This window comes from Eurosta solidaginis, chromosome 1 (genome assembly GCF_040869045.1).
Source record: "Eurosta solidaginis isolate ZX-2024a chromosome 1, ASM4086904v1, whole genome shotgun sequence".
NCBI lineage: Eukaryota > Metazoa > Arthropoda > Insecta > Diptera > Tephritidae > Eurosta > Eurosta solidaginis.
In genome coordinates, this window is record NC_090319.1 from 330,461,369 (window position 1) to 330,476,257 (window position 14,889).

Here is a 14,889-nt window from a genome sequence, read left to right on the forward strand (position 1 = left end):
CATGCGCTTACAATGGAGATGTATGGCGAATTGTTCCGTAACGCCCGAACCACCAAAGAGCTAATTGTTGGTCCACTTATGAAAACTGCAACGTCGTGTGCGTAAGCCGTAGGTTTGACAGGTGCCACATCGAACCTCCTGAACAGTTGGCTATTGTATATTTTGCAAATCAAAAGTTGACCAAGGGACATTCCAGAAAAAAAAAATCCTTATTTTGTGGTTTTGCGCTTTTGCTTTTATCGAATACTCTCCTTTGTTTTAATAAAACTGATTGCCGAGTTCGTGACTTACGCCAATTTTTACGCATACATATTTACATTTGCTTGTATTTGTTAACAGGAATATATTTGCATAAATTTCTACGCCTAACTTCCGACAAAACCCTGAGGTATTGAGTACTCAAAATGTTAGACCAAAAGTGAAAAAAAACTCAAATAAAGTGAGTGAGTTACAGGTTTATTTTATAAGCCATTAACCTTGAGATTTTGCATGCTAAATCAATGATATCAAAGTTATTGATTCGGATAAATTACGATGTTAACATTTTCGTTAAAAAAGTATTTTGAGTAACTACTTAACTTTTTTGTCATTCTACTTCATTTTGTTTCAGTCAAAGGCAAAGAATGTAACACCCATGATGACTGCCTAACGATAGATAAAACAAGCTGCGTCAAGGATCCAAACGATTATAAGCAGCGCTGCTTGTGCGGTGATGATACCACACCAGTCAACGGACATTGCCAGGATGTATTGAAAAGTGAGTTGGAAATTGATTTAGAAAATATATAACCATAAACTAGAGATCGCAAATAACAGTTCTAACAACCGATATTTTCAATTAAAATAGTTATATAATGACCACTGTTGAAATAACTTTTATACAAAGGTCCGTGATGGAGACCAACCGTTCACCGAAAGAATATAAATCATGTTATGTTAAGACGAGTTATAGGTTTATTATCCTTTTGTTAATCGCGTATTATGGACGAGATATAAACGAGTTATATAAGGTTCATAAATTTGTAGTCGATAACAAACGTTATCGGTGAGTTATTGGTTTAATATCGAAAAGTTATCGAAAATATATCGATTTATTTTCGCGAAGTTATAGATTGGTTATCAAAAAAATATCGGATTTTAGTAAAAATATACGTGCTATCGATAACATTTCAATAATGAACCGATAGCCTGACGATAATTCACCGATAATAAGCCATTCACTCGTCGATAGCATTTGTTATCGATAGCACGTCCTTAACAAACAAAAAACATGTCAATAACAAGCCACCATTCATAACAGCACGATAGCTTTTCGTATTCATATAATTTTTCTGAACTCTGGCAAAAGGATTCCAAAATAGTCACGAATTGATCTCCAGTCGATCGCTTATATAATTCGAAAGTTATCTCAAAATCACCCCGAATATTCCCAAGACGATTCCATAATGATCTCAAATTAATCCTAAATAATATAATTAAAAAAAAAATTTTAAGTTAAACGGTTTTATTGAAAACAATACTTACATGAAGTAATAACAATACTAAAAGCTAGAAAATAATTAGTTAGGTCCTAGGTACTAGTCATCACACTCCTCATCAATCTAGCGCGTTGATCAGACAATTAAATAAAAGCGTTGGGCGCGTGAAATTTCTAAAATTGTGAGGCGTAGCATAACCTGATTAAGGTTCAGTTGGTCTTATATATGACTATCAATAGAAATTTCACGCGTCCAACTCTTTTATTCAATTGAGATTGATGAGGAGTGTGATGATTAGTACCTAGGATCTACACAATTATTTTCTAGCTTTTAGTATTGTTATTACTTCATGTAAGTATTGTTTTCAATAAAATCATAAAACATAATCCTTCCAAAGACTTTGCTCGACTCTGAGCCACGTATGCTTGTCTCTCCTCCAACTCCAAAATATCTTGATGTTACTTCTACCGGACTGTATGTAATATTTGTTCCAAATATGAGCCAAATCGGACATCATAGGTTGCTTTCTATTCATGTACGTATTATATGTTCCAAATATCGACCAAATCCCACCACGAATACGATTTTTTTTAATATATCGATCTTTGCGCCACCTAGCGCCGATTTTTTCATAGGTCGCTTTCTATTCTTGTATGTATTATGTGTTCCAAATATTAGCCAAATCGGATCACAAATACGATTTTTTTGAATATCTGGATCCTTGCGCCACCTAGTGGCGATTTTTTTCATAGGCCGCTTTCTATTCCTGTATGTATTATGTGTTCCAAATAGGACCACAAATACGATTTTTCTGAATATCTCGATCCTTGCGCCACCCAGCGGCGATTTTTTTCTTATTATTACATTGTCATCGGGTTGTTACAAAATTCGTGCCAACCAGCCAGCCTGTCAACTCAAGCGAAATAAAACCGTTTAAAAAGTACTAAAATTTTCCCAAATTAGTCGTGCACATAATTCCGAAATGTACCCCTAGAGCACATTTCCAAAGTGATCTCGAACTTGTTATTAAAGCATTCCAAAACAAGTAAAGGTGTCTAAGTTCGGGTGTAACCGAACATTATATACTCAGCGTGAGCTTCAATTGTACATTCTTGCAGATAAACTACTTTTCTAGATAACACGTGGTACCGACCGTTTAAAAGAAAAATGTCTCCCCATTTCTTCTTACAGTTATAGCTTATTATTCTAGTCAACGACCCTTTTAAACTTGTTTTATATCTAAGCTGCCGTGGTATTTAACCGATGCCGTCCATTTTTACTAGAAATATTGTCTGCTATAAGGAAAATATATGTACACAATTTCATTACGATATGTTAATTTTACTTCGAGTTATGCCTCCCGAAACATAGAAAATGGCTTAGTCATAAAAGGGGCGGTGCCACACCTATTTTCAAAAATGTTAGTGTTTTCCATTTTAATGTTATAATTCGATTAAGAAAGTAAAATTCTATTGATACAAAGCTCTTTTTAGCTAAGATATAGCTTATTATTTTCGTCTACGACCCTTTTAAAAACCTTTTATATAAATGTGGGCGTGGTCTTTAACCGATCTCGTAAGTTATAGTAACGGCAACCTCTCTGCCGAATTTTTTTACGATAGGTTTAACGGTTTTTGATTTATGATTAATACTATTTGTAAAATTGATTTTATCACAAGTGGGCGGTGCCACGCCCATTTTAAAAAAAATTTCCATATTTGTCTCAAGAGTCTGCGTATCAGTCCACACGTCAAATTTCAACATTCTAGGTGTATTATTTATTAAATTATCAGGGTTTTTGTGTTTTCCAATATTTTATATATATAAAATTGGGTGTGGTTATCATCCGATTTCGCTCATTTTCAATACCAATCTATTCTGGGTCCAGATAAGCTCGTGTACTAAATATGGTGAAGATATATCAATATTTACTCAAGTTATCGTGCTAACGGATGGACGGACGGACATGGCTCAATCAAATTTTTTTTTCGATACTGATGATCTTAATATATGGAAGTCTATATCTATCTCGATTCCTTTATACCTGTATAACCAATCGTTATCCAACCAAAGTTAATATACTCTGTGTGCAAAGCACGCTGAGTATAAAAACTCAATAGAATACCGAAACTTTTCAACGATGAACGGATAGCCCCTCAATAAATGACACTTTTCGTATTCCGAAAGTATACAGGATTGCTCCGAAATGATCCGAAAATAATCGTCTAAATAATCTCGAATTGTGTCCAAAAACATTCTCAAAGTGATATCAAAATAGTACCTAAAACAATCCCGAAAAAATACAAAATAAGGCCGAAATCATCTCAAAATATTCCCATAAGGATCCCAATATTATAACAAAAAAGTATCGAGTTGGATCCCGAAAAGTTAATAATTTTCCGATAGCAAATCGATCACATTTGGATTATTAATCGATAAATTTTCAATAATAAACCAATATTTCGCCGATAACTTTTCGATAATATTTGTTATCGCGGAAAATGTCTCTAGATGACACCAAAAGTATACGAAGTATGATTAATCGTGGTTTAAATTTTGAGAAATAACAATTTTTGCAGATTCTGACTCTGATGACATAGCTTTAAGTATACATTATATTGAAACCTTTCACAGTCGCAAAATTAAAGTTTCAAAAAAACCTTTGGCAATAAATCACATTAAACAATCTTAGTGAAATTTTTTCAAACTGAAAGTTATTCAACTATGAAAAACCGAAAAAAATTCAAAATGCAAAATATTTCACTGAGAAAGCTCTTTTTGTTTTAGATAAACCGAATTGCTTTTTCTGGCTACCCGTTAAATTCTCTCTCTCCTCTAAAGAATAATTTAATGAGGATAAAACGGAAATGCCTATACTAAAACTACAGAAAGAAATAAAACTGATTCTAATTAATGTTCCGGTTTCGGCTTATGTGTTGCAATTTGACCCAATTTGACCCAGAATCCAAAAACTTTTAATTACTTCATTGTGTGAAGTTTTCCAAGTTAAAATTGACATTTAATTGGACATGGCGCATGAGTAATATCCACTAGTACGAGTACACACATGCTTATGAGCAGTGTTACCAGAAAAAAATTTCTTTGGGACTAGAATCTAGAAACAAAGGGCTGGAAAGAGCTAAATTTCTTCAAGAAAATCTAAAACCCGTTGCAAAAAGAGATAAAAGCATATGTATATCTTTCAATATAAGTTTTGACATCTATTTCAAATCAAACTTAAACAAAGTTATAACAAGTGAGGAAGGTTAAGTTCGGGTGTAACCGAACATGACATACTCAGTTGAGAGCTATGGAGACAAAATAAGGAAAATCACCATGTAGGAAAATGAACCTAGGGTAACCCTGCAATGTGGTTGTATGACATGTGTATCAAATGGAAGATATTAAAGAGTATTTTAAGAGAGAGTAGGCCATAGCTCTATGGATGGCCGCCATTTAGGGATATCGCCATAAAGGTGGATCAGGGTTGACTCTAGAATTTTTTTGTAAGATATGGGTATCAAATGGAAGGTGTTAATGAGTATTTTAAAAGGGAGTAATCTTTAGTTCCATCGGTGGACGCCGTTTCGAGATATCTCCACAAAGGTGGACCAGGGGTGACTCTAGAATGTGTTTGTACGATATTGGTATCAAATTAAAGGTATTAATGAGAGTTTTAAAAGGAGTGGTGGTAGTTGTATATGTGAAGGCGTTTTCCAGATATGAACCAAAATGTGGACCAGGGTGCCCCAGAACATCATCTGTTGGATACAGCTAATTTATTTATATATGTAATACCTGCCAAGATTTTAAGGGTTTTTTATTTCGCCCTGTAGAACTTTTTCATTTTCTTCTACTTAATATGGTAGGTGTCACAACCATTTTACAAAGTTTTTTCCAATGTTATATTTCGCGTCAATAAACCAATCCAATTACCATGTTTCATCCCTTTTTTCGTATTTGGTATAGAATTATGGCATTTTTTCATTTTTCGTAATTTTCGATATCGAAAAAGTGGGCGTGGTCATAGTCGGATTTCGTTCATTTTTTATACCAAGATAAAGTGCGTTCAGATAAGTACGTGAATTAAGTTCAGTAAAGATATGTCGATTTTTGCTGTAGTTATCGTGTTAACGGCCATGCGGAAGGACAGACGGACGACCGTGTATAAAAACTAGGCGTGGCTTCAACCGATTTCGCCCATTTTCACAGAAAACAGTTAACGTCATAAAATCTATGCCCCTACCAAATTTCAAAAGGATTGGTAAATTTTTGTTCGACTTATGGCATTAAAAGTATCCTAGACAAATTAAATGAAAGAGGGCGGAGCCACGCCCATTTTGAAATTTTCTTTTATTTTTGTATTTTGTTGCACCATATCTTTACTGGAGTTGGATGTTGACATAATTTACTTATATACTGTAAAGATATTAAATTACTTGTTAAAATTTTACTTTAAAAAAATTTTTTTTTAAAAGTGGGTGTGGTCCTTCTCCGATTTTGCTAATTTTTATTAAGCGTATATATAGTAATAGAAGTAACGTTCCTGCCAAATTGCATCATGATATCTTCAACGACTGCCAAATTACAGCTTGCAAAATTTTAAATTACCTTCTTTCAAAAGTGGGCGGTGCCACGCCCATTGTCCAAAATTTTATTAATTTTCAATTCTGCGTCATAAGTTCAACTCACATACCAAATTTCATCGCTTTATCTGTCTGGTTGTTTTGCGAAATTTTCGATATCGAAAAAGTGGGCGTGGTTATAGTCCGATATCGTTCATTTTAAATAGCGATCTGAGATGAGTGCTCAGGAACCCACATACCAAATTTCATCAAGATGCCTCAAAATTTACTCAAGTTATCGTGTTAACGGACGGACGGACATGGCTCAATCAAATTTTTTTTCGATTCTGATGATTTTGATATATGGAAGTCTATATCTATCTCGATTCCTTTATACCTGTACAACCAACCGTTATGCAATCAAACTTAATATACTCTGTGAGCTCTGCTCAACTGAGTATAAAAAAGGTACAGTAAACTGAAAAAAAAAAAAATAAAAAAAAATAGGGTACAAGAGAGGCACATAAATAATACTGTTTTTATAGTTCATTTTATATTTTTTAAAAACAACAAGTAAAGGTGTCTAAGTTCGGGTGTAACCGAATATTATATACTCAGCGTGAGCTTCAATTGCGCATTTCATTTCAGATAAATTACTTTTCTACATAACACATGGCACCGCCCGTTTAAAAAAAATGTCTCCCCATTTCCTCTTACAATAAAATTTGATAAGTGAAGTACCATTGATACAAAACTATTTTTTGCTAAGTTATAGCTTAATATTCTAGTCTACAACCCTTTTAAACTTGTTTTATATCTAAGTTGCCGTGGTCCTTAACCGATCTCGTCCATTTTATTTAGAAATATTTTCTGGTACAAAGAAAATATGTATATGTACACATTTGCATTACGATATGTTAATGTTTCTTCAAGTTATGGCTCTCGAAACATAGAAAATTGCTTAGTCGTAAAAGGGGCGGTGCCACACCCATTTTCAAAAATTTTAGTATTTTCCAATTTAATGTTATAATTCAATTTATAAAGTAAAATTCTATTAATACAAAGCTTTTTTCGCTAAGATATAGCTTATTATTTTCGTCTACGACCGTTTTAAAAATCTTTTATATAAAAGTGGGCGTGGTCGTAACCGATCTCGTCCATTTTTTCGAAAAAAATATTTCCTGCTTTAGGGAAAACTTGTGTACCAAATCTTATTACGATCCGTTAATTTTTCTTTGAGTTATGGCTCCCGAAACATAGAAAATTGCTTAGTCATAAAAGGGGCGGTGCCACGTCCATTTTTTTTAATTCAAAGTTTTTCCTATTTATTGTTATAAATACACTTGGGAAATGAAATACCATTGATACATTTTTTTTGCAAACATATAGCTTATTTTATTCGTCGACGACCCTTTTAAAAATCTTGTATACAAAAGTGGGCGTGGTCCTTAACCGATTTCGTTAGTTTTTCTTCAAAGCATTCCTTATAGTAAAGGCTACCTGTCTGCCGAATTTTGTTACGATAGGTTTAACGATTTTTGATTTATGATTAATACTATTTGTAAAATTGATTTTATCACAAATTTTTTTTTCAAATTTTTATTCAGAGTCTCAATATCAGTCCACACGTCAAATTTAAACATTCGAGTTGCATTATTTACTAAATATGTAATCAGGGTTTTCGTGTTTTCCAAAATGTTATATATATATATAAAACGTGGGCGTGGTTATCATCCGATTTCGCTCATTTTCAATACCAATCTATTCTGGGTTCAGATAAGCTCGTGTACCAAATTTGGTGAAGATATCTCAATATTTACTCAAGTTATTGTGTCAACGGACAGACGGACAGACGAACGGACATGACTCAATCAAATTTTTTTTTCGATACTGATGATTTTGATATATGGAAGTCTATATCTATATCGACTCCTTTATACCTGTACAACCAACCGTTATCCAATCAAAGTTAATATACTCTGTATGCAATGCACTCTGAGTATAAAAATATGTTTTCTTTTTAACTTTTGTTTTGCCATTTGGTGGTAAGGTATGGTTAAAAAGTTATAAGTATTTTTCACACTACTGCAATGACGGCAATGCTATAGGCACGCCAAAAATACGACTTGCCAAAATGTTGGCAGATTAAAATTAATTAAAATTTTTTCATTTTATTGGTAAATTTAATAGCCTTGTTTAATATAATTTGATAATTTTAATTGAGCTTTAGGCCAGATTATTGAATAAAACTTCTTTTTTTAGTAGTATTCAAAATATATTTATTTGTTCGATATTTCGACTTCAACCTGAAGCCATCATCAAGAATACATATGGATATGTATGATCGAGTCGATCGATCGAAATTTTTTCCATTTTTTTATTCAATTCTTAACGTTCTACGGGTGTACGAATCACCATTAAAAAACGTGTGTGCGATATTCAAGTTTATGTTGGGACGAGATATATTTGAAGCAGGGACGGAAAATAGTAATTTTTTTTCAGAGTCGGAAAAGTCTTGGTTAAAAAATTGTCCTAGGTGAAAATGTTTGAGTTCCCAGGTATCCCTCTACCAATATCATGTCGAATCATGCATCCTTTTTATTTTTTGAACTTTTTCCATAAAAGTCCACATATAAAAGTAAAATCTGTATTTTTATTTTTTGAGTCCGATAGAATTAGTTAAACTCGGACTTTTAAAACTTTTAAAAATAAAAGTCCGGAAATTAAAGTTAAATCCGGACTTTTATTTTGTAAGGCCAAAATAAAAGTCCGGCTTGATAGCAAAGAAACGGCTTCTCCGAATTAAACACATTTTTTTAGTTCGGATAAGCCGTTTCTTTGTTATCAAGGCGGACTTTTATTTTGGTCTTAAAAAATGCGGATTTAACTTTTATTTCAGGACTTTTATTTTTAAAAGTCCGAGTTTAACTAGTTCTATCGGACTCAAAAAATTAAAAACCGAAAACAATTTTTATCTTGATCCAAATATATTAAAAGTCCAAAATTAATAGTTTTGCAAGTAAATATATTTTAAAAGGAATAACAGTTTCCGCCCCTGGTTTGTAGGGCCTTAGACTTCAAAATCTAAGATTTCCTCCCCAGAAGATGAATTATTATTTTTGCTCCACTCATAAATATTTTTTGTGTTCATTAATTTTAAGAGATCGTTGTTTATTTCAAGGTCATCACAGCATTTCTTCAGCCGTTTAAGACTACTTCTTATTGTCAGAAGCGAATTCAACATAACTAAACTCATTTTATTAAGAATTCATGAGCTTAACACCGTCTTGTAATAATTGAATGTTCAATTATTATGTTTTTCTGAGAGAAACTGAAAAGAAAGAATCTCGAATCTCGGTGACACCTCTGATAACATTACGAAATTGCCAGATGATGAATTCGTTGCGGTTCTTTCTTTCTTTTCAGTTTCTCTAAGAAAAACATAATAATTGAACATTCAATTATTACAAGACGGTATTAAGCTCATGAATTCTTAATAATAAGCATAAATTGAACACACCATTAAAACAAAAAGCATAAACTCATTTTGTTCCTGTGTTTGCTTTTAATCAAACTCTTCTTTGAAAACGTTCTTGCAACTTCAGCATTACTTAGTAACAGCTCAAAATCGACAAGCTTTTGGAATTATACTGTTTAACAAAACAAAAAACTTAATGATGAAGTCACATTTCTCCAATTTTGGAGATAGATATTTTTCCACTGCATTTTTAAACTCGTTATTTTATCAGCGCTATACTTGTTTTTTTTTTTTTTTCATTTGTGAAATATCAAAACCATTGAGGTTTTACAATTCTCAATGTGTTTTCAACCGAAAAGAAATCTATTTTGCTAAGCGTTTCTATATTGTGCGGCAAGCGTTGCCTTAATTGCTCTGTTAATTTAATTATGAAGTCGCGACATATTTTACGTATCTTTCTTTCAATGAATTCGTCTATGCATTTACCTTATTTTTTAATTCGTGTATATTCTTCAAAGGTATAATGGAAATAAGGTACGGGAGATAAAAAATTTTTATAATTTGAGGTTAAAGGGTCGAATCTCTCAGAAGGTGACACTATGCTGTTGCACAAGCTGGAGAGCACATGACACAGTTTATCGATTAAAGATTTTGTTATCAGTTTAGTTCCGAGTAGCCCATCATACATTACGAAACAAACAAAATAAAACTTCGGCACACATAAAACACATTACAAATTTCACAATACGAATTGCCGAAATAGGTTTGGAGCCAAAAAGGGCCAAAAAAAGAGCTAGGGGCTAAACCGGAATTTTTGGAGCTAAACGCAAAAAAAGGGCTAGATCTGGCTCCAAAAGCAGCAAAATGGCAGCACTGCTTATGAGTTAGAGGCATCTTAAACCTGCACCATGTCGTATGAGTAATATTGATTGGCTACTCAAAATGCGTTGTAATAAATGCAACAAAATTAGAAATCAAGTCTCATTAAATATTGAATGTAATAACCAGCTGCAACTCTTTCAAAAGCTTTTATATGGATATACCAACATAAGTATAGACTTACATAAAATTTACCATTAAAGACAAACCAGGCTGTTAAAAACTTTTATTAAAAAATACTATGGTTACTTGACGTTGACAGATAGAACACTGCCTATAGGGCCAAGCAACGTTCCAACATCCATCTGTGATGAAGTGTAAATATCTTAAAAGGCCTGGGAACCAACCTACTATCTACCGAGTTGATCAACTATGGGGACTAAGAGTTCGTAAAAAGCAAATATGAACTCTTACGTAAAATATTGCGTATTCTCTTCTAATTTGCGTCGCGCACCATTTAATGTTGCCTACAAATTCCTACATGTTTTATGCCGACTCCGAACGACATCTGCACGGCAGATGAGTTTTCACTGAGAAGCTTTTAAAGCTGCAGACAGTGGTGCTTTATCGGTAACCGTATCGGTAACCTTATAACAGCTGATTCGACCAACCTTATGAGAATCAATGCAATCGATTATTGGTGCCGCTAAGGTCGTAACCGTATCGTAGCCAACCAATTGGTTTTTGGTTTACCGTCGTAACGATAAACAGCTGATTACGTTAGGGATACGACTACAGCGATACGACATACGGCACCAATGACTCCCGCGTAAGGGCAGAAATACACTCGGTGTGTTTGCCAAATCACTGCCGAGTGGCGACCCCGCGTAGTAAAACTTGTTTCTAATTAAAACAACTTGTTTCTTAAACCTTGATGTTGCTTTGACCGGGGCGTGAGCCCAGGATCTTCGGTGTGGTAGGCGGAGCACGCTACCACCACACCACGGTTGGAAGTTTTAAATTCGAAATTGTGAAGAACTTCCTCTGTCTGACAACCAACGACAACATCTACCAAGAAGTGGTTCTTTGAAGTAAGAGGAATTGAGAAGTGAAGACCTCTCCCAACAAACAAAAAACACTATTTCTAACTCCCCATTATAACTGCCTTTATGCGCCTCCCGGAATCTTTGTGGGGTACAAAGAAATCAAATCCTTGGAATATTTGAGGGAAAGTATTGTGGAAATATTTACGGTCCTGTGTGTATTGATGGAGGTCTAACTATGAGCTATATCAGCTTTACGCTGTCTTGACCATAGTATATCGAATAAAAGGCATTCGCTATAGCCAAAATCTATGCCAGTCAAATTTTCTAGTAGGAGAAGGGGCAGACTTCCCCCGAGTTAAGCCGAACGGGTTAGCAAGAGTAAACCTCACTTGATGCATCTAGACCACCCTTACAAAGACGATCGGAGCCGACATACAAAGATGTGGTATGTGATTCAGCCCTTTGTAATTTTAGAAAATGTTAACCTGATTTATAGCAGGGAACGTTCCGCCTGGATCCTCGACATGCACTGATTAAAAGTCCGTATAGGCCATTTAGTTTGGAATTGATCTCCAAACCTTGAACTGCTCACTTTAACTATATTCGTAATGGATAGAAAATATGCATTAAGGAATACCTTCAGGTATATTCTTTACAATGGAGCCAGTCCCGAAAAAATGTATACCTGCCATCTTAGCTGGAAAATTTCGACGAAATCGGTTGGCCACAACGCCCACTTTCAAAAAATCTGTATCGAAATTTCGAAAAAAAAATGAAAATAAAAAATGCGATAGTTCATTACCAGAGACTGATAAAGTGATGCAATTTCATATGTTGGGTGACTTTATGACCAAAAATTGAAATTTGAAAAAAATTGTTGAAAATGGGCCCAAATTTAGAAAAAAAAATTATAAAAGTTTTACAAGCCGTAAATTGAAAGACATGGGAGAAATCATGAAGGTTGTTCTTGCTTTATATACATATACTCTATTCTTGCGGTGTATGCCTAAATAATACAGATATTTCAGCTCAGTAGTGATATGGTGTACGAAAACTGAAAATTTTTTTAAAGAAGCCCCCTTTTAAGCTAATCTCTCTACAATGCTATTAGTGCCGTAATATAAAACCGTTAAAATTGTTAAAACGTACGAAACTGTTTAGAAACCACGCCCACTTTCTCTATATAGCCTTCCCGAAGTTAGATATACTCACCAAATTTAGTACACGGGCTTATCTGAACTCAAAATAAATTTGCATTGAAAATGTTAGAAATCAGATAACAACCACGCCTACTTTTGCGATATGGAAAATTTCGAAAAATGTAAACATTGTAAAAAAGGGGGCAGAAATGACAGTTTATATGGGGTATATACTATACATACCACCGATCTCTATGATTTTTTCAGACCACAATTAATGCTCTAAACGTAAGCCTCTTGCTGGTAAAATGGCACAGTAATTGCGAAAAGCTTCTTATCGGAACAATCGGTTGTGGGGATATATGCTATATATACGACCGATCGCATACTTTTTTTAGACAATAATATGTGCAATATACGAAGGAATGTGGTGAAGTTTGAAGCTTCAATATGAAAAATTAAGGAAGATATGACAAAAATCCCCTTTTCTGAAAAATCGGTTATATGCTATAGTGGTTCGGTCCGGCCGGTTCCGATAAATTACTCATCAGACACCTAAATATACCCCCTCATCAAATTTTATCAAGATATCTTGAAAATTGAGCTAGTCCCTCATACAAACAGACAGACGGACAGGCGGACATGGCTAAATCAACTCAGCTCTTCATCCTGATAATTTCGGTATACTTAACGGTGGGTCTGTAAATTTGCAAAACCTATGAAGCCTTTCTTTGAAATCATGCTTCTCTGTCCAGGATGAGGGGAAATAATAAAATAATTGATTTCGATATCATACACATATTTGACCTTGAATATAATAAGTGTTAGAAATAAAGTCTGACCACTTTTGATTTCCGGTTTGTGATGGGCCTTATTTGGGTTCGTCCACGTACTTATAAATAAACAAACAATTGCAAAGAAATTTTGTTTTGAAAAAACATAGCAAAATGCGTCATTTCATTTCGCTAGAATATCAATAAATACATTTGACTTGTTATTTGTATAACAGCTAATTAAAGAGCTTGTTCAGCTAATTAAAACAAAACAAGAAACAAGTAGGGGTGTCTAAGTTTGGGTGTAACCGGATATTATATACTAAGCGTGACTTTGAATTCTACAGTTCATTTCAGATGAATTACTTTTTCGAATTTCGTTACGAGAGATTTATTAATTTTTTTTGAGGCTGTACAATGGATTTGTAATGCTTGGTCAGAATAGGGGCATGGCACCGCCCATTAAAGGAATGTCTCCTGATTTTCTCTTACAGTAAAACGTGGTAAGCGAAATATCATTGATACAAAACTATTTTTCGCTAAAATATTGCTTACTCTTCTAGTCTACGACCCTTTCAAACATCTTTTCTATAAAAGTGGGCATGGTTTTCAACGGATCCCGTACATTTATCCTAGAAATATTTCCTGCTATAGGGAAAATATGTGTACCCAATAGTTTTACGATCCTTTAATTTTTCGGGTTAATTATTCGAGTTATGGCTACCGAAACATAAAAAATTGTTTAGTCATAAAAGGGGCGGTGCCACGCCCATTTTCAAAAATAAATTGTTTTTTCTTTTTTCTTGTTATAATTTCACTTGGAAAATGAAACACCATTGATACAAAGCTCATTTTTGCAAAGATAGAGCTAATTTCGTTCGTCCACGACCCTTTTAAAAATCGTTTATATAAAAATGGGCGTGGTCCTTAACTAATTTCGTTGATTTTTCTGCGAAGCATTCTTTATAGTAAAGGCAAACTCTCTGTATTGTTATGGTAGATTTAACGGTTTTTGATTTATGATTAATCTTTCTAAAATTGATTTTATCACAAGTGGGCGGTGCTGCGCCCATTTTCAAACAAAATCAAGAGTCTTTATATCAGTCCACACATCAAATTTTGACATTCTAGATGAACTATTTAACAAAAAATAAGGTTTTAGGTGTTTTCCAAAATGTTATGTATGTAAAAAGTAGGCGTGGTTATCATACGGTTTCCCTCATCCCATGGCGGACACCGTGGTGTGCTGGTAGCGTGCTCGGCCTACCACACCGTATGCCCTGGGTTCACACCACGGGCAAAGCAACATCAAAATTTTAGAAATAAAGTTTTTCATTTAGAAGAACATTTTTCTAAGCGGGTCGCCTCTCGGCAGTATTTGGCAAGCGCTCCGAGTGTATTTCTGCCATGAAAAGCTCTCAGTGAAAAGTCATCTGCCTTGCAGATGCCGTTCGGAGTCGGCATAAAACATGTAGGTCCCGTCCGGCCAATTTGTAGGAAAATCAAGAGGAGCACGACGCAAATTGGAAGAGAAGCTCGGCCTAAAATCTCTTCGGAGGCTATCGCGCCTTACATTCTCAATATTTACTCA

The 14,889-nt window shown here is 34.2% G+C and overlaps 1 protein-coding gene across 1 annotated transcript in view; it reads left to right on the forward strand.

Moving 5' to 3' along the window:
- sosie overlaps positions 1-14,889 on the forward strand; it is a 175,423-nt gene that overhangs the window by 18,067 nt on the left and 142,467 nt on the right. Inside the window, exon 2 of the mRNA XM_067762145.1 lies at positions 611-757. Within this exon, the coding sequence (XP_067618246.1) occupies positions 611-757 (147 nt within the window). The remainder of the gene's footprint in view (positions 1-610; positions 758-14,889) is intronic.